The 23,617-nt window shown below is 51.6% G+C and overlaps 3 protein-coding genes across 5 annotated transcripts; 1 reads left to right on the top strand and 2 right to left on the bottom strand.

The window, feature by feature from the left end:
- Nucleotides 1-2,177: 2,177 nt before the first annotated feature.
- On the bottom strand, nt 2,178-9,064 carry Tgfb1i1 (transforming growth factor beta 1 induced transcript 1). 3 transcript variants are annotated; one of them, XM_051145384.1, is made up of 11 exons: nt 8,702-8,788; nt 7,412-7,527; nt 7,235-7,287; nt 6,991-7,128; nt 6,735-6,822; nt 6,506-6,611; nt 6,191-6,385; nt 3,319-3,492; nt 3,044-3,125; nt 2,683-2,831; nt 2,178-2,510 (listed from the first exon to the last, which is right to left on the bottom strand). In XM_051145384.1, exons 2-11 carry the CDS (start codon nt 7,426-7,428, stop codon nt 2,244-2,246), a joined length of 1,269 nt encoding a protein of 422 aa, XP_051001341.1. In that variant the 5' UTR covers nt 7,429-7,527; nt 8,702-8,788; the 3' UTR covers nt 2,178-2,243. The 3 variants fall into 3 exon arrangements, with proteins under 3 accessions (XP_051001341.1, XP_051001340.1, XP_051001339.1); XM_051145383.1 differs by having other exon boundaries at nt 6,991-7,133; nt 8,702-8,782; XM_051145382.1 differs by lacking the exon at nt 7,412-7,527 and having other exon boundaries at nt 6,991-7,133; nt 8,702-9,064.
- Nucleotides 9,065-10,546: 1,482 nt separating this feature from the next.
- Armc5 (armadillo repeat containing 5) lies at nt 10,547-17,640 on the bottom strand. The gene is given in 7 exon segments (XM_051145379.1): nt 10,547-11,533; nt 11,644-11,776; nt 12,418-12,914; nt 14,322-15,108; nt 15,204-15,311; nt 16,881-16,914; nt 16,916-17,640. Coding segments are annotated over 7 exon segments (2,781 nt in total). The 5' UTR covers nt 17,345-17,640; the 3' UTR covers nt 10,547-10,740.
- A 337-nt stretch (nt 17,641-17,977) lies between these two features.
- Nucleotides 17,978-19,311, top strand: LOC127188969 (zinc finger protein 239-like). The gene has a single exon (XM_051145380.1). The coding sequence runs from the start codon at nt 18,050-18,052 to the stop codon at nt 19,052-19,054; it is 1,005 nt and encodes a 334-aa protein (XP_051001337.1). The 5' UTR covers nt 17,978-18,049; the 3' UTR covers nt 19,055-19,311.
- Nucleotides 19,312-23,617: the final 4,306 nt, after the last annotated feature.

Below are 23,617 nucleotides of genomic sequence, written 5' to 3'. Positions count from 1 at the left end.
TCTTTCTTACATTCCCTTTCTTATCCCCCTTATCTTCTCTTCTCCATTTAATCCTCCTGGTCATCTTTCTCCTGTCTCTCCATAACTATATATTCTGTTTTCTCTTCCTTGGGAGATCCTCCCCAACCAAATCCCTTACTCCATACCTAACCACTGTGGCTATATGAATTATATATGTCCATGGAAGGCTTAAGAGCTAACATCCATATGTAAGAAAATGTACGCCATATTTGTCTTTTGGGATCTGAGTTGCCTTGCTCAGGGTGATTTATTCCATCCATTTACCTGTGAACTTCATGACTGGTTTTTGTTTTGTTTTGTTTTTAACAGCTGAATGACTTTTTTTTTTTTTTTTGAGACAGTGTTGCACTGGCTGTCCTGGACTCACTTTGTAGACCAGGCTGGCCTCAAACTCACAGAGATCTGCCTGCCTCTGCCTCCCAAGTGCTGGGATTAAAGGGGTGCGCCACCACACATTTTCTTTATCCATTCATCCATCAACAAATATCTATGCTGTTTCCAATGTCTGGCTATTATGAGTAGAGCAGCAATGCACACGGATAAGCAAGTGTCTCTGCAGTAGGATGTATGTCCTTTAGGGATATGCCCAAGAGTGGTCGTGGCTGGATGGTGAGGTAGATCTAGTCCCAGCTTCCTGAGGAACCTGCACACTGGCTTCCCTAGTGGCTGTACGAGTGAGTTTGCACTCCCATCAGCAATGGGTAAGTGTTCCTCTTAACCCACATCCTCACCAGCATGAGCTGTCACTTGTTGTATTGATCCTGCCCAGTCTGACTAAAGTAAGATGAAATCTGAAAGCAATTTTGGTTTTCTGTTTTTCAAGGCTGGTTTTCTGTGTTGCCCTGGCTGTCCTGGAAGTCACTCTGCAGATCAGGCTGGCCTCAAACACAAAAGGTCTGCCTGTCTCTGCCTCCCAAGTGCTGCTCAAAGTAGTTTTGATTAGCATTTTCCTGATGACTAAGGATATTGGACATTTCTTCGAATGTTTCTCAGCCATTGTGTTTCATCTTTTGAAAACTGTTACTGGGGAGGCAGAGGCAGGCGGATCGCTGTGAGTTCGAGGCCAGCCTGGTCTACAAAGCGAGTCCAGGACAGCCAATATACACAGAGAAACCCTGTCTTGAAAAACAAAGCAAAACAAAACAAAATAGTAGTAGTGTCCTCAACTCCTTGGAGCTGGAGTTACAGATCGTTGTGAGCCATCATGTGGGTGCTAGGAACGGAACACACATCTTCTGAATGTGCAGCACTCATAACCACTGAGCCATTTCCCCAATCCTTTTTAAAAATTTGTGTTTTATATGTGTGGCTGTTTTGTCTGCATGAGTGTCTGTACGCCATGCATGTACCTGGTGCCTGTAGAGCCCAGAAGAGGGTGTTGGATTCCCTGGAACTAGAGTTACAGATGGCTGTGGGTGCTAGAAACCGAACCTGGGTCTTCTGGCGCTGCTCCACCCCGACCCTCTTGATACTACGTCTTATATTAGAGCCCTGGAGCCAGGCTGGCCTGGAACTCACCATCTACAAGTAGACTGCTTTTGTACAGGTGTTGAACTTGCCTCCCTCACGCTGGGATTGCAGTGTGAATTGCCAGGTGTTTGGGGATTTTGTTTGTTTGTTTTGTTTTGTTTTGTTTTGTTTAAGATAGTCTCAAAACCCAACCTGGCCTCCATTTTGCTATGCAACTGAGGATAGTCTGCCCTGTCCTCCACGTTGAGATCACAGGCATGCCTCTCCACGGCTTCATCTGATGTCTGCTGTCATCCCAACAAACCAGGAGAGAGCAGTTCCACAGGCCTGTGGCCTAGAGCCCTCAGAGTATGAATCGGACAAGGGTTGTAAAGCAAGGTTCTCCAGCACTGTGAGGTGTGGAGTGTGTTTTTATGTTTGTAGAAAAAAAAAGTGTACAAGAATAGTGAGCCTCGGAGGGACAGGGACATCCTGACCTCTGATAGGTCGGGTGACAAGAACCAGCATGAGGTCAGAGTGAGATCTACATTCCAGGCTAGTGGGGTTTTTAAGGCGTGTGGGGCCCTTTCAGAGCTTGACAAGCCTGTGGGTAGGTAGGTCTCTCCAGTGGCTGGGTCACAGCAGGGACGGGAGTGAGGATAGGGGCAGGGATGTCTGGGTAGCTCCAGAGCTGGGGACCTGGAGTACTCAGTCTTTTTTACGAATGGGTTTTTGGCGGGTTGGTTTTGGAAATCTGTGATCCCAAGAGGAGATCAGCCGAAGAGCTTCAGGAAGCACGGCTGGCAGTAAGGCTTGCTGGCACGCTCCTGGAAGGAGCCTTTGGTGAGCGGACGCAGGCAGAAGGTGCAGGTAAAGTGATCTGGGTGGAAGCGGCGGCCCAGAGCAGACACGCAGCGGCCAGTCACGGGGAGGCCACACGTGCCACACAATGAACCGCGCTGGGCATGGAAATGGTTTTCACACAGCGGGCGCCCCTCGTGCTCAAAAAAGCTGCCTCCCGAGAAGGGTGCGAGGCATTCCTACCAGAAGGAAGTATTGACAAAATAAGGCAAATCTCTGACCAGGTAACCTGTGTGGAAAACTAACATCCATCCACCGTGACTCGGGCAGCCTCCCCGCAGAAGTAAAGCAGCCCTTCCGATCGATCGCCCCCCACCCTGGGCTCCTTGCCGGCTCCCCACAACCACGAACCCTGCAGACGAAGCAGTCTGGGTGCCAGAGCGCGCTGAGTGCTGAGATGTAGTTATCCAAGATGGGACCTTGGCAGCCCTGGCAGCGCGGGGCGAACAGCTGCAGGAAGTCCCGCCGGCAGTAGGGGCGGCCCTCCCGCTCGTGGAAACCTGGGGGCAGGGACAGGAGATGTGGGCAGGACTACAAAGATCCAGGAGTGGCAGTGGGTATGGGCAGTAGGGAGGGAAGGACAGGGTCTAGAACTAGAAAAGGACGGGAGTGGGCGGGAGCCCATGGGTGAATAGGGAGGGGCAGGCGGAGTAGAAGAAAACTCATGTTGAGGAAAAGAGTGGACCTGTAGCTTTTAAATATCAGCTCTCACCCTCTTCTCCGAAGGGCTCCCCGCAACTGACGCAGCAGAAATGTTCAGGGTGCCAGTGGGTGCCCAAAGCGGTAACCATTTTCTGCAGACAATGAAAAAGGACATTACTGTCGCCTTGGTCCCTTCTTTCCTCCGCCTCCCTCCAGGAACCTGGAGAAAGCTGAAGAACTAACAAGGAATTTGGGGTTAAAGTGGGTAAACAGAAGATGTGGGCTTGGAGGTGGGAGAGGCCAATCCTTGCTGAGTGAAAACAGGTAAATTGGTGGGAAGCTTACATGTCGGATGGGTTGGTTGCAGAAGCCACATCGTGGGGAGAAGCGTTCAAAGTAGCACTCGGGGCAAAAGGGAGCCCCATCCTTCTCGAAGAAACTGCTGCCTCCCAGGGTTGTGGAACAACCACTGCAAAGGAAGTGCTCTGGGTGCCAGGCTCTACCCAGGGCGGTAACCACCTGCGAAGGTGAATGGGAGGTTTCTGTCAGAGTGGCTCTCCACATGAAAGGTGCCCGGTGAGCTAAGGTTTATATACCTGGCATTTTCCCAGTCTTAACCTTGACGGATCAGGATGAAAAAAAAAAAAAAAATCAAATGTTCAAAGCTAGCCTTCCAGCTTTACTCCAAGGGTTTAGGACCACAATCCTTCAAAGGCTTAGTTACTTTAAAGTTTGTGTGGGGTGTTTTTTGTTGTTGTTTTGGTTTTGTTTTGTTTGTTTGTTTTGTTTTGTTTTGAGACAGTCTTTCTAAGTTGTGCTGGCTTCAAACTCACTATGTAGCTCAGTTCTCCTACCTCTCAACCTCCAGGGTGCTAGACTTAAGGCAACACCACCATGCCAGAAAACAGTTGTCCTTAGCCAATACAGACGTAAATTTTAGTAAAGGTGCAACCTATGAAGACTGAGGCACCTAGGGTCTCACAGAAGTCATACTGCCCTGCTTTCTGGGATCAGCAATTCTGTTAAAGGAGTCAGGTACTTAAGGCACCAGGCTCAGCTATTCTGCTCAACCCATGATCCAAAAGCCAGGACTCTTGGACCAGACTCTGAAAAGGAAGAGAGCCAAGAGACAGTAGGCAAAACTAATAGGCCTTTGGGGAAGATTAAACGAAATGGAGCTATGAAAAGGAACTAGCACAGTGGCTGGCACACAGTAGCCAGGTTGAAATTCTTACCCTATGGCTTATCACTAAGAGTTTCTGTTTTCTCATCCATAAATAGGCATGGTGCAAAGGGTTCAGTTCTACAGCAAAAGATGTATTTAGCGTGTGCAAAGGCCCTCGGTTTAGTCCCTAGCACACATACAACTTTTTAAACTAAGAAAACATAACATAGAAGGTTGGAGAGATGGCTCAGCAGTTAAAAGCACTGGCTGCTCTTCCAGAGGACCCAGGTTCAATTCCCAGAACCCACATGGCAGCTCACAGAGGTCTGTTAACTCAGGCAAAACACCAATGCACATACAATTTAAAGAAAGAAAGAAAACATGAAACATAGCCTGGGCATGGTGGCCCGTACCTGTCCTTCCAGCACTTAGAAGGCTGAGGTAGGAGGACTGTCGTGAGGTCAAGGCCAGTCTTGGCTACAGAGTGAGTTTCTGGTCAACTTAGGCTACAGTTGAGACACTACCTCAAAAAATAATTTTAAAAAACACAGAAAATAGGCCGGGCGTGGTGTTGCACGCCTTTAATCCCAGCACTCGGGAGGCAGAGGCAGGCGGATCACTGTGAGTTCGAGGCCAGCCTAGTCTACAAAGTGAGTCCAGGATGGCCAAGGCTACACAGAGAAACCCTGTCTCGAAAAACTAAAAAAAAAAAAAAAAAAAAAAAAAAAAAAATTAAAAATTAAATTAAAAAACACAGAAAAATATAAACAATAATGTCTACTTTAAGTGGGTATAGTGGCATATGCTGAAAATGCTAGAACTTGGGATATAAAAACAAGACTTACTTGGTTGGTTGGTTGGTTGGTTTTTTGGTTTTGTTTGTTTGTTTGTTTGTTTCTCTTGTGGTCCTGGCTGTCTGGGACTTGTTTTATAGACTAGGCTGACCTTGAACTCACAGAGATCCACCTGCTTCTGCCTCCTGAGCGCTGTGATTAAAGGCGTGTGCCACCATACACAGCTTAAAAGCAAGACTTAATGGGTTTTAGATGTGCTACATAGTAAGACCTTGTCTCAGAATTTCAAGGATTGGGCCAGAGCTGTGTCTCAGTTGGTACAATGAATACCTGGCATATACAAATAAACTTGTGGGCGGGGGCATGTCTATAATCCCAGTACTCAGGGTGTGGGGGGGACTAGAGGATCAGAAATTGGAGTTTATCATTGATGATATATTGAATTTGAGACCATGGGATACATGGAACACTGTCAAAAAAGAAAGAAACAGAAAAAGAAAAGAAGAAAGAAAGAAAAGAAGAAAGAAAATCTGGGAGTTAGGGTACAGCTCAGTGACAGAGGGTCTACCTGGCATATGTAAGGGTTTGGGTTCAGGCCTCAACATCACAAGAAAAAACAATTTCCATTTCACAGGTACTCATTCAAAGAGAATAATGGAACATTTGTTGCACACAGTCTCCCCACAAGGCTCAGAGATCATCAGAAGACGGGGTGAGAAGGCTGTAAAAGCCAGAATTTGGGGGAGGCTTCTGCAAATCAGCACTTCCTCAACACGGCAAGGGGGTTGTGCTCATGAACCCACAGAAGCTATGGATCTTTCACAAGACCTACAAGTCCCAGGCCAGTTCAAACCACACCAAGGGCGAGGGAAGGGCTCGGTTAGCGCCACCCACAGCAGAGGAGCAATTGGCAGCTGTTGGCTGCTAGTCAAGAGTGCTTCGGTGCTTCTGGTTTTTTCAGGCATGTGGCCCTGGAAGGTGCAATGCTCTGAAGGATGGTCCTGCAACATCCCCCGCCTCCCACCAACACTGGCAGCAATACATGCACTTGGTAAGTTTTTAAAAGATGACACGAAGTTGGGAGAAATATGGGGGCACTGGAAGGAATAGAGGAAGGGGTTGGATAGATGCAAAATACATTATATAAATGTATTAAATTCTCAAAGAATTAAAAAAATATTTTAAAGGGAAAAACACAAGTCTAGTTCTCAGAGGTGCCTATACTAGTACATGCCTCCTCTCTCAGGGCTGCACTTACTTGCCCAGCAATAGGTTTATTGCAGGAGCCACAGAGGCCCTTAGCCTGAGTGGGAACACCGCGGCGGCTAAGGTCGGACTGCAGCAGGCCCAGCATTGTGTCCAGACTGCCCTTGCCAGCCTGTCCTGGTGGAGTCGGGCATCCCTCGTGGGTAGGGCTCACTGCAGGAGGCTGAGGTGGTCCTGAGGCTGGAAGCTGCAGTCAGATGACATGGAAGTTGAGTCAAAAAAAAAAAAAAAAAAAAAAAAAAAAAGCCACAGATTGGAAGCATCAAAGCAGGATTGGTGAGCCCAGCCCAAATCCTTCCAGACTCACGTGGTTCTGGACGCGAAAGTCAGAGAGTGATGCCATCAGTCTGTCCAGCTCCAGAGTGGCTGAGGTGGCGGAAGGCTTTGAGGGGACAGGGAAGGTGCTGGGAGGCCTGTGGAGAACACAGTCGTATAACTTCAGAGCCTGCCCGCATAACACGCCACCCTCCTCTGGTAACTCAGACATCCAGGCCCCATCACCTCCTTCCCAGCCCTGCCAGCTACCCCAGGCTCACACAGTGGATGTGCTGCTGTCTTCTGATTGGTCCTCCTTCTCCTCTCCTTCTGCCATCTTACTAGATGGAAACTGAGACATTATTTCATCTGTAGAGACGAGAGAATAACACTGGCAAAGAGCCATACTCAGCCCATCCTCCCGGTGAAGGCTCCATGTCCTTGGGCTCCTCCTCAGAAAGGCCCACGTCCCTTATACTCTTGCCCATCTTTGCCCTTCCCCGACCCCATCAGAGACCGGCTCAGTAACCCCAGTACCTGTGATGTTGAACTGGGTGGCATTAAGTTCCTGAAGCAAACGGTCCAGTTCACAGAGCCCGTTGCCCAGGACACCACTGGAAGAGGAGAATGGAGGCGCCACGGGGGCCACAGCCTTTGGGGACCGAGGCTTGCAGACTGTGCTAAGGGACAGGAGGGAACATGGGTTTAGAGTAGGGGAGTCCCCTCATCTGAACTTCAACTGATTTCCCTATCTCCATGCCCTGGTCCCCAGGCCCCTCACCTGTATAGATGATCCTTGTCCCCAGAGGCACCTGAAGATTCTCCAGACCCTGTCTATAGAGAGTAGAGACGTATGTAGGACAGTCATATTTCCTTGCCTCACTCAGACGCCAATTTCCCCAAACCCAGACCAACCCAGGCCCTAATGGCTGCCCCAGACCCCAGAATCTCATCTCACCTGTGGTTGGTGGCCATAGGGTGGGGGAGGTGTGAGTGTCTCTGGTGGGCACTCTTTTGGAGCCCCTAACCTTGACATGTGTGAAGTGGTGGTCTCCAGATCAGAGAGCAGGGCATCTGTGGTGAGAGGCCCTCAGGGTGAGAGGTTTGGGGCGGGGCGGGGGCGGGGGCGGGGGCGGCGGCATCAAGGTCTTAGAGGTTAGAGGATAAAGGGTTCTAAGTGGTAGTGTTCAGAAAAGGTAGGAAGCCAGTGTTAAAGACAGTGGCCAAGAAACATACTGAGAGGGCCAGACCAAGGCCCAGAAGTACAACGGTAGCGGGGGGGGGGGGGGGCGGACATTTATGACTAGACATCGCCCTTGACTTATCCTGGGAACCAAATACAAACCCGGTCACTTGACTCTTACTCTCTCCATCTTTCTTACTGTACCCAGAGCGGTCAATCGGCTGCACGCTTGACTGAGTGTTCTCTGTGCCACATTCACTACTTCTTCCCATATTTACACAGCCTGGCCCACTCACACACACGTCCTTCTCTCAGGGGTAAGTGGCACCAGCAGGGAGCGGTCCCCCCCCCCCCCCATACTTCTTATCCATGCACTATTGTGGAGGAGCGCCCTCTGCTGCTGGATCCAAAAGTTATGCCATGGGGCTTCTAGCCCGAGCCTCCGCAAAATAGGGGGGACTGGATGCCTGGGGCGCTTTGAATCTCTGAGCGCCCCCTTACCCCCGCCTTACCCTGTCGCTTTACTCTTCTCCGAGCATCTACCGTAGAAGCCGTAAACTTTTATCACTTTGGCATTCTCTGTATTACTCTTTCTTGCCCTGAGGACTTACTTGACACCCGCCCTCCGCCCCCCCCCCCCCCCCCCCCCCGCTATACTCAGGGACACTTAACTCTTCTTTTCTTGAAATACTGGTGTGGTTTCAAGAGAAGATCCGAAACTTGATGTCACACTCTCCTCTCCAGACTATTTTCCCAGTCCCGGGACCCAAGGATCCTTTAACCCCTTCCTACCCAGAGCCTCTAAATCCAGGCCCCCGTGGGTGCCTTAATGCTTTGTCCATTGCACAAGCAGGATTGAGGGAGCGGAGCCAGGGAAGAACGGAGGGAGCGACATCGCAAGCAAGGCAGGGGGAGGCAGGAAAGGACGTGGATTTGGGAGGGAGGCACAAGCAGTGTGAGGCAAAAAATGGAGGGAGAAAACTGGGTTGTGGGAGACGTGCGAGTGGGGAAGAGGATAGATGCAGGCAGGGGTGAGAGGCTAGGAGGATCCGGTCCCCCACTCACCCAGGTCCTCCATGGCGGTGCGCTGGCGGACAGCTTGGGGCGAGCAGGGCGGGGGCCGTGTCCGGTGGGGGCGGGGGACGAGGTGGGGGGGGACGTCAGGGAGTTAGAAGCAGGGCCGTGACCATGTATGGAAGCCGGGACCCGCTGGGATACGGTGGAGGGGGGGCTGAGCATGGGAAAACGAAGAGAGACAGCACCAGGGCCCACCCAACCCAGCCTTCTGGCTGGCTCAGAGGAGGCCACACCCCAGCCTATGCCTCAGCGGCAGCGAGTCCCAGCAGCTGAAGCCAAGTCAGAAGTGGTTCTGCCTTAAGGACTCTCATAAACTGAGGGCCCCAAGCCGGCACCTGAGTGCCAGGCAGGCCCCAACTCCCACTCAGGGCACCTAAAAAAGACAAGTCCTTTGCAGAATTTTGTTTAGAGACAGGAGTGGCACTCCTAGGGATCTCTCAGACTCTGGGCTCTGACAGCCAGCCAGAGATAGAATGGCTAGAGGCGTACAAACTAGGAAATGTCTCACACTGAGGTGACCAGAGCCTGTTCCTAAGCAGCACATTCCTAAGGTATTGATGACAGAGAAGAAAGCAGCACAGACTCCAGCCACAGAGTGACGAGACTCTGTCCCTGGGCTGGCTTCCTAAGAAACCAAGTTGGAAACACCTGGAGGCTTGGAGTTGGGTATGGACAACTGCTGTCTTACAGGCATCCTGGGGGACAGATTTAAGCAACAGAATAGGAGGCCTCAACCCAGGAGCAAGTCAGAACCTGGGAAGTTTGATAAAAACACTGAAGGCCCGCATAACCCTCCATGGCAGCCTAAATCGGTCAGAAAGGGCCCAGTCATAAGTACTTTTTTTTTTCTTTAAGATAGTCTTTCACTATGGAACCCTGGCTGCCATGGGAGAACCACTAGCTTCTGTCTCCAGAATGCTGGGATTAAAGGCATGCATCACCACACCCTAATACACAAGCCATCCAGAGATTCAGACACCCAGAGGCTCAGTGTCAGCAAGGCCACCTTTACTCACCATTCTGAAATGCCCCCATCTGGGCAGGCTTAGTCCAGGGCTGAGCTAGGTGGTGGTGCCCCCTCTTTCACCTGGATGCCTGTGAAGGGGCTCTCTCTGCATGCAACCAAGAATGGGGCTCAGGGACCCTCCCTAAGAACACAGTAGGTCTCCCGCAAGCCGCTGACACTTAAGAACTTGGCTTGGAACAGTTGAGATGGCTCAGCGGCAAAGGCTTTCTGCCACGCCAGATGACCTGGATTTGGTCCCTGGGACCCATATGATGGAAGCAGAGAATTAAGTCCTTCAAGTTGTCCTCTGGCTTCCACATAGGAGCCATGGAATGCATATACCTACACATAAATGTCTTTAAAAACAAACAAAAAAACCTGGCTCAAGAGATGAGAACAAACGTGGATACTGACAGGCAAAGGCCAGAAGGCAGAGGTGTTATGACATGCTGCCACACTCATACTCAGCCCAAACCTCTCAGCCCTGGCCAGGTTCTATTTAGATAGGTGACTGTGTCTAAGCAACGAAGACTCGTGACCAGAAAGCAGGCCTTCTTCAGGGTCCAAAACTCCATCCCATGGGAAACCCACCATGCCCCAGGTCTGTATTAACACCAGGCAATGAGGCCAAGGCCGGCCCACGTCAGAGCGGCGGGTCCTCAGAGGTGAAAGGGTGGAGACACTCCCCACCCCTCTTCAAGGAAAGCAAGCAGAAGCACCACACAACAAAAGCGTCCAAATCTCAGATTTTTAATTTCAACACCATAGGGCTGAGTCAGACCAGACCCTGGAGCCTGAGCTGTCCTCTTGGACTCTGTGCACAGACTCTGGTGTTGGCTTTTCAGGTATGGATCTTCTCATCTTCTTCCTGGGATTCAGTTCCATTCTCTCTCCAGTCCCTGAGGATAGCTCCTTCCGCAGTCTCCTCTCACGCCATGCTGAGAGAAGCCTCTTTCACAGCCAACTCATGCCTTGGGTGCTCCCCCAGGGATACCGACAGTTTAACCTAAAGGTGTCTGTTCTATGGCTCGGTCCCCATCACCACGGCCAGCAAAGCCTCAGTGAGGGGCCCTGCCTCCTCACCTGCTACTTCCACGAGCCCCGTAAGGGCTAGGGCGCGTTTTCTTGGGCACTGCCCCGGCCCCAGTGTCCACCGTGCACAGTGAGCAGCCAGCCGGGGCCGGCCTAAGCGGAACACCTCACCCACTGACTCAGGGCCACCCCGGGGACCCAAGTGGATGCGGCCAACAGCCTCTTCTAGCTCCTCCTCCAGCGCAGGCAGTAAGAAACGGCCAGCAGCTTCCAGTGCTTCCTCAGCCTTGGAGCCCAGCAGGGGCTGGCCAGGTGGGGGTATGGGCCCCAGAGCAGCCCCACAGCCTCGGCAGCCATGCAAATGATGTAGGACAGGCCACGCTGCACTAGGGGACAGGCCTCGAAGTGGCACCAAATCCATCTGGGCTTCAGCAAAGCTGCCGGAGAGCAGGGCCCGGAAGAAAGGGGAGGCAGTAGCTGAAGCAGCCCGCTGAGCAGGGAGCTGGAGGCCTGAATCCAGAACGAAGTGCAGGTCAGGAGCTGGCACAGGGGTTGGACCCAGCAGAGGTTTATAGAGGCAGGGGGCAGGTGAGTCTAGTTCCAAGGGCACAGCAGGGAAAAGGGCTGGGCTCGCAGTGGGACACATCAGGCCTTGGAGGCAGGAAAGGGAATCTGCTGCAAAGAAGAAGAAGAGTGGGTGTGGAGCTGGCTGGGTTAGTGCTGTGAGGAGGATGCGGAGGCCACCCTGATCCAGAAGTAAGCGGCGCCACAGAGCGGGCTTCCTGTGGGGAAAAGGGGGTCTTTCAGCGGGGGTGGGGGGGGGGGCTAATGGCAGGACTGGAGAGCTGCAATCTTGCTGGCAACCCCTGCAAGACCCCCACTTCCCCCTCACCGGCAGATGAAGGGTAGGGTCAGGGCACAGGCTACACGGTCCTCAGGACTCCCAGAGAGCAGCAGGTGGGTGAGAGCACCCACCCCGAAGGGGGACTCGGCCTGGACGGTCAGGTTCCGCAGCAGCATCTCACCTGCAGGGACAGGCACAGCAGTCTCAGGGTTAAGGACGGGAGTGCTGTGGGCAAGGCAGGGCTCTGCGTCCATGGGAGGGGAAGAGTAAAATCTCAGGGCAAGAAGGCAACAGAGGAGTGCAATGAGCACGGGGTCAAGGACAGGACTCGGGGTACGAGGAGCTAAAACTCAAAGGAGGAGGCCAGGAAAGTGGATGGTCAGAGTGTAGATGCGGACCCTCCAAGACTGAAACAGCCTACAGTCAGGCACGGAAGACAGGGAAGTCTACAATGAAAATGGTAGCAGAGCCCGAGAGGACATGGTGCCCAGGACAGTACAGAACCCCAAACAGAGTGGGTAAAGAAACGCAGAAAGGTCAGACTCTAAAGTACGAGGAGCCAAGCCTGGTACCAGGTTATCTTGGCCCCGAGGTTTGGGCAAAGGACAGAACAGAACTCTCTGTGTCCCAGGGCTATGGACAGAAGGGCAAGTTCTCTGCCTCCCGGGGCCCCCCAAGCCCTCAATGCCTGGGGGCTGAGCACCATGGATGGTAGGCTGGAGAGAACAAGAGGGCAACTGAGTAGGAAGTAGAGGTTCTCGGTCCACAAAAGGTGTGGGAGGATATGGGCCTTTCGTGTGGGTAGGGACAGGGGAAACATACCCAGCTCCTGGTGCTGGCTTTGGTGTACAGGCCGGGCACGTGGCACAGGCCAGTCATCTGGTGAGACACCGAGTATGAGCCAGGCACGCAGCAGTGCTGCACCGTAGCTACGCACAAAGGCCTCAAGGCAGGCAGGGTTACAGGTGAGACGTGCCAAGATACGTAGTGCACGTGGGCTTGGTGGTCCTGGTGCACCCGTCACATAGGCCAAGAGGCCACACAGTGCTGGGCCAGTCACTAGAGCTCCACTTGGGTCAGGAGCCTGGGAGAAGCGTGACAACAGCAACAGTGCTGGCCCCTCTTGGCCCCAAGGCTCCTCAGGAGTGGCAGCAGGGATACGGCCCAGTTTGCGAAGTGTGCGGGGTGTCGACATTGAGGTCTGGCCAGGGGTAGGACTGACTGACTCAGATGGCTCTGGCATCGGGCAACGCTCAGGAGACCAATCTGGGGACATATCTCCAGGGCCTGCTGCATAACCCTCAGAAATCAGCCACAACCTACAGAGGACAGGAAGAAAAGGAGTCGGAACCCGGAGCCAAAGCTAGGAAGCAGAATCAAAAAGGTGGTCCTGCGTCACAAGTTCAAGGCAAGCCTGGGACAGAGAGTTCCAAGGACAGCCTCATGAGGCACTGTCTCAAAAAAGAAAAAGAAAGGCAGACAGATGGGAGGGGGCGAGGGAAGAAAGAAAGAAAGGGAAGAAAGGGAAGGAAGGAGACAGCTCTGTGAAAGAAAGGCATGTAAAGGGAGGGAAGACACAAAACTGAGATGGGGCCACACGTCATTCTGAATTACTAGTGTGCACCATGTGCCGAGCCCAGCTTTCGGTGCTCAAGAAAAATCAGTGAACAAAACGTGGTTCCTGGAGTGTATGATCCACTGAGGAGAAACAGCACAAGCACGTAAAAGCACGTGGTATGACCAGGTGTTTTATGCCTGTGGTCCTAGCGCTCGGGGCTGACAGGGCAGGAGGATGCTCAGTTTAAGATCAGCCTAGACTGCCGTGAGACCCCTTGTCAAAGCTTTCACGGTCCGCTGTCATACAGTCAGGGTAGTGTGTAGGGACAGCAGAGGAGGGAAAGGATACTGACGGGTGGAGGAGGCAAATAGTAAATAAGACGGTGATCACGACCCCTTACAAAGATGGTAAGAACCGAACAAAGACTTGAAGGATGTGAGAGAAAGCATACAGCAAAGAGTGTTCTAGACAGAAGAGCAACCGAAGACACTGCAGTGAGGGATGGGGGTTATCAGGAGGAAGAGGGCTCTAGACTCAGACGCTCTCAGGCAGTGCTTCCTCATCACGTTTAGGCACTCAGGGTTGACCATCAGGGGTGAGAGGGGAGATGTCAAAGTTCACAAGAATGACACATCCCGACCATCGCTCGGAGCTAAGGAAGGGACAGTCTGTGCAGCCCCTGTCATTCTCCATTGCACACACAAGCCATCGGTGCCTCAAAGAAGTCAGTTCCTTATGTTTTGGTGATGGTAACAGAATAAGAACTTCTCTAGAGGGTAAGACAGGCAGGAGGATAGCTGCAAGTTCAAGGGCAGCCTGGGCTATATAGTGAGATCCAAGCAGCCTGGGCTCCAAAGTAAAACATTATCTCAAAAAAATATAAACAAACCAACAAAGAAAATAAGGCTTGGGCTCCATAGCATACCACTGTAACCGGGACACGTGCCACCCCCAGTCAACTGGTGTAGGGCCCAGATTCTGGGTGACAGGGTGGAGCCAGCGTCAGATGGCAGATCTAAGTCATATTAGAGAAGAGCAAAGAATCGGGACTAAGCCTTGGTAAACATCTTAAGGCAGAACAGAGGCAGAGGTAAGGAAGATGGCTGTAGCAGACACAAACTCCCTCCCCCAAGCACATCCATCTTCAGGCCCTGATACGAGGTCTCACCTGAGGCTTCGGAAGCTTCCTGCCTCTGCCTGCCCAGAGGTCCGTTCCTCAGGGAAGTCCCAGGAAGCAGCTTCTACGCCGTCGTCTTCCTCTTCGCCAGCTTCACCACATAGCTGCCTGGCCAGAAGAGGGACAAGCCCCAGAGCCTGTAGCTTGCCCAAGGCTCCAGTGTCATAAAGGAAGCCTACAAGAGCAGCCACGACACGTGGATGCCAGGCACTGGCACCAGGATCCTGCAACAGACCCATCAAGAGCTCCAAACCACCAGCATCCCGAAGCCGGGCCCGGTTGATGGCTTCCCGACATAAGAGACACACAGCCCGCACTAGGGGCTGCTGGGAAGCTGAGCTGGTCCCACTGGGACCCCGCCGCCTCCTAAGCTCACCTAGCAGCACCTCCACACCACCAGCATTGCCCAGTGCAGGCCGCACCAGGCCCTGAGCACACAGATTGGCAAGGATCAGGATGGCTGCCTCACGTATCGCACGTTTAGGGTGAGAAGCCAGGCTGACAAGTGGACCCAGTCCCCCACCCAGACTTAGCTGCTCAGCACAGGCCCGGGAACAGCCTCGGCTGAGTTCCAAGAGAGCTCGAACTAGGGCCGAGGTCAGTGCAGGGTCTGGGGCAGTAGCCAGGAGCTCAGCCAGTGGCCTCACTGCTCCCTGCTGTGCCAGGGCTAGGCGGTGCTGGGGTGAGTCTGCCAAGTTGCGGAGGGCACGGACTATACTCTGTAGGCACTGTGAGTCCTGGCAGGCCGTCAGGCTCTCCACAAGGAAGGGAACTGCACCTGGGGAAGGGAGAGGATGGCACACAGTGAGCAAGGGTAGACATCTACATCCTCCAGCGAGCCTCTGCGAAGCCCCACTCTCACAGCCTTCTCACCAGCAGAGTGGATGTCCCCGCAGCTCTCAGGCTCCATGGCTAAGTTCCCCAGAGCACGGGCGGTTCGGTTCTGGATGCTGTCTGTCTTCACACACTGAAGAATAGTCACTGCAAGAACAGTTGGTTTTCCTGAGGGCTACGCTACGCCCCGGATTGGCCGCTCATCAATCCTCTCAAGAATGTGGTGAACGGCCACAGACGCAGGTCAGTGGTAGAGTGCTTGTACCAAGCCCTGAGCAACAATCCCCAACAACCCAAAGAGACACGGGGGAGGGAGGGAGAGAGAGAGGAGGGGAGAAAAAAAAAACCACGTGCCTTGAGAGAGTCAGGTAAAGGCTTCAGAAGATGCTAAAAGGTGAGCTGGAGGACAGAATAGGTATTTTCTAGAAGGTAATAAATGGAAAGGCTAGTGCCTCAGGTTTGGAAGCAGCTTTTCCAAACGACCCAGGGTAATGGTGTCTGTGACTTCAAAAAGCCCCTCAAATGCCTGTGCAAGGAGTCAAAATATAAATGTGAAGGCGGGCTGGAGAGACGGCTCAGAGGGTAAGGGCACTGACTGCTCCTCCAGAGGTCCTGAGTTCAATTCCCAGCAACCATCTATAATGTGATCTGATGCCCTCTTCTGGCCTGCAGGTGTATGTGCAGCCAGAGCACTGTATACATAATATCTAAATAAATCTAAAAAAAAATTTTTTAATGTGAAGGCAACCGAAGCCACAAAAGGGCTTTACGAAGGGGGATGGCATGATACACCCCAGCAACTGCACCCCAGCAACTGCGGTGGTGGGGTATTACAAGAGAAAGCAATAGGGCAGGAAGAACGGCCAAAGCTGTCACAGTAGTCCAGGTAACTTGGCTTGAACCAAGTCAGCTTTCACCCCTGCCAATGAAAAGGAAATACTGCCCAGTGCAGTGGGCAAGGTGGAAGCAAGGTTAGAGAGAACTTGGTATTTCCTGACTACTGTCAAGAATATTGTCAAACACATCACTGCACAAGTGCATTCATTCTATGCAAGTTTTTGATACATTGATCTTAATCTTTAAAAAATTTTAATTTAAAAATTAGAATTTTTAGGATAATCAATGACCCAAATTTGTTCCCATCGTTACCAAATCAGCCAGTACACAGAAAGGCTTATCCTTTGCTGGAACTTGTTTACCGTGTGCTTTTAAGTACCTGGCCTATGCTTGGAGTCTGGGAATTCTACATTTGAATTTCATTTTATATCCAACTTCAATCTTGCCAGGTAGCTATTGTTATTACATAAGAGCGTCTAGCTTTGGAGAGGTTGGATGATTCGCCTGGTATGTCTGATGGTACCACTTTCTGGGTCCATTTTCTGAACTTTTAAAACTATACTTTCTGGCCCCCAGCTCATCCACGTGAAGCTTTGCGTAGGGAGAACACAGCAGTAAGTACTGGCTTTCAGAAGCACTACAAATAGGACCAAGCATTTGCTCAAAAGCGCGGCAGGAGCCAATACCTTGTCCTGGTCTGGGCAGGTCCAGGTATAACTTATGAGGAGTGCGGTGACGTCACACATACGTCACACCTGAAGAGATGAGTGGCGCTGCACCCTCACAAAGCCCCGTACTCGGAGGCATGAAATAGAGCACTAAGGACTGTACAGGTCCTGTGGGTGGAGCCTTTCTAAGAAACGGGGGCGGAGCACTTACCCAAAGGGAGAATGCCTCCAAGTCTACGCACTTCGGGCCCGGCACGCCCCTTCCGTACAGCAGTTGGCTAGAATGCTAAGCGCCAAATCCAGCGTCTTGCGCAGGCGCACTGGCAACGAAGGCGTCAAAGGCAACTCCTCAGCGGGGGCGGGGCCAGGGGAAGAACCAGCTGACGCAACCGAAGAAGGGGCGGAGCCAGGGCCTGCTTGGGAAGGGGCGGGGCCCGCAGCAGCCGTTCGGCGCAGCAGGGCGAGAAGGGGGCGGAGCCCGCCGCGTGCCCGGAAGCGCTCAATTCCCTCTGCTGCCTTGATGTGGCGCGTGCGAAGAGCTAAGAGCGCGCGGCCCAGGGGTGTCTCGTTGGTAGCTGGGTCCTTTGCCCCACCTGGCCCCTCCCCGGCCGCCGCCGTGAGTTGCGCGAGGCAGAACGAGAGCGAGTCCGTAAGGGTCGGTCTCGCAGCCGCCATCTTGGCCCGGGCCTAAGGCTCCGCCCCGCGTCTCGCCGGCTCTCTGAGAGAGCGGAACTGGGTGAGGGAGGCGTGGCCTGGCTGCTCCTCCGAATAGCGCCGCCGCAGTTATCTTGCGAGTCGGAAGTTGAAGTTCTAAATTCTGGAACACGGGTACTTGCACAGTCGCAGAAGACATAGCGAGAATGGTGTTTATCTGTGTGAAAGTAAGAGGCGCGTGCGGTGCATGCTGGGATATGTAGTCGGCGCCAAGCTTAGTGCTGTTGGAGGTGGGTGAGAAACTCCTCCTGCCAGGGCTGTTGTTGAGTGAGCTGTTGCTCCTAGAGCCAGACGCCCCGCTATGGAGTCTCAGTGCTGCCCAACATGACTTAGCTACTTCGCTCCCGGTACATCCTTGTCAGCGACGTTCAGACTTTCCTTGGCAACCCTCAGGCGCGGTGGTCGACGGCCCGGAAGGCCGGACTGACGGGTTCGCCGGGACCCCAAGCCGTATCAAAAGGGCTGAGTTCCTGACGGAGAGCTCTCTCTAAGCGAATGGGAGAGTTAAACCTACCGGGAAAGTTCGCTGCCGCTTCCTAGAGCTGCTCGGGCTTCTGGACCTTTCCGTTTCCGGTGCTGGCCTCCAATCCTCCAGTACCTCTTTTTCCAGCTGAACTGATGAGTTAAGTAGGTGGCGTTTAGGAAAACGAGCACTTCTCGCCCGCCATGGAGCTTGCGGCGCCAGAAGTGGCTCTCGATGGGGCGAAGCTGCTGGGGAGCCGGACATCAAAATCCCCGGGAGCCCCCAGGTCGCCCCTCGATCGCGAGGCTGTGCTGCATGAGCGCCCCCTCCTGGCGCTGCCAGAGCAACCAGCAGCCGAAGAAAAGTTGCTGGGCCAGCAGTACCTATGTAGGTCAGGCTCTGCCCCTGAGGAAGAAACCTTTGCCAAGACCAGTGATCCTGCAGTCCCCAAAGCTTTCAGGTGCCGGAGTTGTGGGCTAGCTGTAGCCAAGCTCTCTGACCTCATTCACCATCAAAGCAGCCATGGGTGTGACCGGCCTTACAGCTGTCCAGAGTGTGACAAAAGCTTCCGGCGTGGCTCAGATCTGGTTAAGCATTACAGAGTGCACACTGGTGAAAAGCCATACCCCTGCCCGGAATGTGGCCGTTGCTTCAGCCTCAGCTCCAATCTCACTAAACACCGGCGTTCTCACTCAGGTCTCCGGCCTCATAAGTGCATGGAGTGCGGAGAGGCCTTTGGCCGCAGTGCAGACCTAGCAAAGCACCAGCGGGTGCACACTGGGGAAAAGCCCTATGCTTGTGCCGAGTGTGGTAAGGCTTTCCGGGTTAGCTCCAACCTGATCCAGCACCAGCGTACTCACACTGGCGAGAAACCCTACCGCTGTGGACTCTGTGGCAAGAGTTTTAGCCTGAGCTCCAACCTTTTACAGCACCAGCGCTGTCACACAGGTGAGAAGCCCTACTTTTGTGCCTGGTGTGGAGACAGCTTTGGGCGCAGTTCCTATCTGCTGGAACACCAGCGTTCACACACAGGGGAGAAGCCCTACAATTGCTGTGAATGTGGCAAGAACTTCACCAACAGCTCAAACTGCCTACGGCACCAGCGCACTCACAATGGAGAGCCACCCTTCAGGTGTCTTGAATGTGGACGTGGCTTTAGTGAGAACACCATGTTCACTGAACACCAGCGCATCCACTTGACCAAATGACCTTTCTAGAATGTGGCAAAATCTTACACCACAGCTCCATCAATATTCACACGTGGGCAAGAAACCCTAGAAGTTTCCTGTGGACAAGACCAGCATATGCACACAGGCCTCACATTTGCAGCAAGTGTGCCAAGAGAGTTCCCACTTACTTCTGCAGGTGACCCACAGTAGCAAGACCTCCTTCTGCCTGTAATGTGGCAAGGCCTTTGTCCATAACTCTCAACCTTGTCTAGTACCAATGGATCTTCTAAGATGAGATTTTCCGCAGTTAACCCTGGCTTTGATTTTTGTCTAGACTTTGTTACTTGGTTTGGTCCAGTCCTGAGGAGCCTGAAGGGAACGAGTTTTAAAGCAGACTTCTGCACCCCTCAGATGATTTAACTAAGAGCCAATCGTAGGAATCACAAATGCCACCATCTGGGTTGAGACAGGAACCCCAGACCAGACAAACAGCACTAGAACTGTAGGTACTACCTTCAGAGAGTCAAGATTTAAAGACACACACACAAAGGTCCTGATCTATAGATTTTGTTCAGTGTCCATTAGCTAGAGGGAAGTTTTTCAATGTCTACCGCCACATAGCTCTGCCCCAGCTGCATCAAGATAGGTTAACCATAACAAAAGCAACAGCAACTTTTTCCCAGAGGAGGAGGACTACAAGCCAGGCAGCAGGAGTGCAGTAGCCAGAGGCTGGAGGTGGAACTAGGGATCATAAAAGGCTATGTTTTGGCAAAAGGACCAGAAAACTTGAATTTGGGATTGTTACATAAGCTCTGGGTGTAGGATCCCATTCAAAGAACTCTCACCACTGGATAACAACTATCTTTACTGTTTACACTAGGGCGGTAGGGACTGAGGTGGAAGCAAACAAGATGCTTTATGGTATTTGTAGGCATGGGCAAAGGCCCAAGATTTGTCATCTGGCCCTTTTCTAGTCCTCAGTCTCTTCCCTTCAAAGTGCCCCTTCCTTCCTTCCTTCCATCAGTGGAAGGATAGTGAGGACTCCAGACTTCGGAGAGTCCGTGTGGCCTTTCTGTCTGACACAGAGGCAGGTCACCCACCCAGGTGTGTCTCTGCTGCTGGGCTTAGGGTGGGAGTCTGGAGATTTCCCAGAGCACTACAGAGTCTTTGATCCGAGCACAGTCTGAGCTTGTTTGCCTGAGAGGCATGGACTAACCCTTTTAAGGTCGAAGATCGCATTCTCTGTTTCAAAGATCTAATAACTTCTTTGTGACAGTCCTTTCATCCTTAACTGTAGACTACTGGTCCCCTGCCTTCCAGTTGTGCTGCCATTTGCTGCATTTACAACTGTGTCTACATAGAGGAAGAGCATCAAGTTGTCCAGCCTCAGTTTCTAAGTATCCAGGTTTGTCATCCTAGTTGTGTGACCCATTGCTTCTGGCTCTGAGTTTCTTCATCTGTGAAATGTGCAGGCTGTGAATATTCCATGGCTGTACCTACCTTCATGAAGACCTGGCTAGGGGCGTGGATCAGTAAGCCTCAGTTCAAGTCTGGAGTCCTATTGGTTGTACCACTCAGAAAGCATCATGGCAACTCATGGATCAGCCTCTTAAGATTGCAGAAATGACCGAGACACTTCCTGGAGTAGCCTGTTGTCCCATAAAGGCAGTGGACCAATAATAGCAGTGAATGATGCTGGTGTTGGAGAAGGGGTGTCACCTGGAGCAAATCTGAAAAGCATGGCCCAGGTGATACCTAATGAACAGATCTGGCTCCTCAAGCTGGGTAGGAGAAAGTTACTCCAAGTAGGAGTAAGTAATTAAAGAAATTACTCTTGATGTGTTCTCATCAATAGTACTTCAAGAAACACAAAACCAAGTCCAGAAATATCTGGACATAGCACATACGTAGTTGGCACTCAATAAATTGTTGTTATGATCAGTTCTGTTCAATGCTGCTTACTATTGGCCTTTGGCTCTGTTACATTGAGTGAGTGCTTTACCCTACCTTCAGGTGTGTGTTAAGCATATGGAACAGGTGAGCACAGAAGCAAAATCTCTTTTGGGGAAACTGAAAGCTAACTTCTCACATTATAACAGGTATCCCTCGACCTACTCTGGAATTACGGGCCGTGGGGGGTGGGGGACAAGAAATGTCCTGACCATACATAGAAGCGGATCTCAAAAGCAGGAAGGGTGGGCTTGACCCAACAAGTACCATTATTCAAGGATGTGACCAGCTTTAAGCCAGAAATGCCAAACATTTGTCTGGCCATGTTTGTGTGTGTTTAAATTTATGCAAAACTTAAAATTGCACATTCAAAGTTAGATTTCTAGTTTTTCTGTTTGTATAGTTGAGAAAATCCTCAGTGTTTTTTCTTTTTAAGATTTATTCATTTTTATGTGTCTGCCTATGTGAATTTGTGTGCACCACATGCATACAGATGCCTCTGGTAGCCAGAGGGTATTGGATTCCCTGGAATTGGAGTTAACAAGCATTAATAGCCTAATGTTAATATTGGGAACCAAACTCAAGTCCTCTATAAGAGTGGTAGGCATTCTTAACTGCCAGTGCAACATAAGATCTTTAGAGCAATGATTTATTCAGAGTGGTTATTCCATCATTCCTATTATATTTCTGACTGAACATGAGGACTATTTATTATTCACCTGACCCTACTATAACACCCAAACACTACCGTAAGGACCTTTATAGAATGAAGCCAAAATACCCCCTTACCCATTGTATCCTCATTCTACTGTTTTCCTTTCTTCCCCTCCCCTAACACTGCTCAGTGACTGACCTGTCCTCCTTCACTGAATCTGCCGTTTTCTCTCCCTGTATCCCTCCCTAGCCTTCCTTCTCTGAAAGAGGACATGGCAGGGCACACAGACTCAGTAAGGCAAACTTCTGTGTGCCTTTTTAGGAAGTTCTAACTATTGAACTCTGGTTGATTCGCTGAGCTGTTGTGGGAATAAGGCAAATTTGAAGCACTCTAACTATCCGAGCCTACTTAAGTCAGGGAGTGTTGAAGTGGGTAACATACTCTCCCCTGCAATGGCCCAGCTCCTATCTAGTTCTGGATTGAAGTGCTGGCACCAAGTTGTCTCATGTGATCCTGATGGGGTATATATAGACCCTGTTGTGTGGTTAGTGTGGCAGGACTTGGGGGGAGGTGTGCTTACTCCCTCCCCAGGTCATTCCCCTAGGCATACTATAGAAGGACGAGGCCTATGATGACCCCACTGAGTGCCAACAATCCTATTCTGGGGCAGATAGCCCTGAAAAAAGGCCACATGATTTACAATTTTTCTCTAGGATTTGGATCCATTTCCTGGGGGGGGGGGAAGGAGAGAGATGTGGATGAGGGTCCCAGGTCTCTTAATTCCAAGGGTGGAGACAGGCAAATCTCCAGACATGCCCAGATTCAGGGACCAATTGGAAACAGAATTGGGCTTGGGGGAAGCTGATGCAAGGCCAACAAGAGTTTCATGCCAGACGGTGGTACATATGTTTAATCCCAATACTCCAGGAGAGATGCAAGCAGATCTGAGTTATCAGCCAGCCTTGTGTACTAGTAAGGTACTCCCATCTCCCACCTACATCCTGTGTACATCAGAAGTGGCTCTGGCTTAGGGCCTGGACCTCGAAGCTTTTGTTTCTGCCTCCTGAGCAGGGCCTTAGGTCTCTTCCCATTGCCTTCCCCACATAGCTATTCAAAATCATGGACATGTTGCCTTCCCCTCCCTCAATCCCAGACCTACATCATCCCTATACCACAGCTGTTCAGAGTTGGAAGGGTGGAGGGAGGAGTGGGCTCCATCTGGGGCTGTGGCTGGGAAGAATATGCAAATGAGAACTGTTCAGCATGGAAAGATGCTCTGAGCACAAGCTCTGGCCCAGAGGCTCACAGTATTTCCCTGTGACTGCAAGAAGCCAGGATGCAGACATGGGTTCCCCCCCCCCCCCCACACACACACAAAATCTACCTCTCTCCACCGTGTCAGCTTTGAACTGACCACAGATTACATATCCTAGAAGATGACAGGCTAAAAGGGAAAAACTAAAGTCCTGCTTGCCGTGTGGCGCCTCTCTAGGTTTGCTACCATCCACTGCTCTCCAGGAATGAAGTAAGAAGCCTTGCCTGGTGTTCAAGCTGCAGACTCCTCCAAGTACAGGCACTCAAGCTTGTGCATTTTTTTTTTTTTTAATGTAGTATTAAAAGCCGGGAGGTGGTGGTGATTACCTTTAACCCCAGTCCTCGGGAGGCAGAGGCAGGCGGATCTCCATGAGTTCAAACTCAGCCTGGTCTGCAGAGTTCAAGGACAGTCAAGGCTACACAGAGAAGCCCCATCTTGAACCAGCCCCCAAAAGTAGCTTCAAGAGTGAATGAAGTGAAATCTAGTTTCTAAACCAGTGAACTTGCTTTGAATAGCAAGTTAGGAGGGAAGAAAGATCTGCTCTTCCTCATTGACTTTCCCAGTTCCCTTTCTTCCTCCTCCTGAATAATTAGCTATGAAGGTATCAAGTTAGGGCAGATGGTGAAATCAGCATCTTCTGTGGGCAGTAATACATGGCTGAGTGAAAAGTGTGTCCATCTGC

This window comes from Acomys russatus, chromosome 5, assembly GCF_903995435.1.
Source record: "Acomys russatus chromosome 5, mAcoRus1.1, whole genome shotgun sequence".
Lineage (NCBI taxonomy): Eukaryota > Metazoa > Chordata > Mammalia > Rodentia > Muridae > Acomys > Acomys russatus.
Note: the sequence above shows the minus strand (reverse complement) of the source record. Positions and strands in the feature narration are given on the sequence as shown.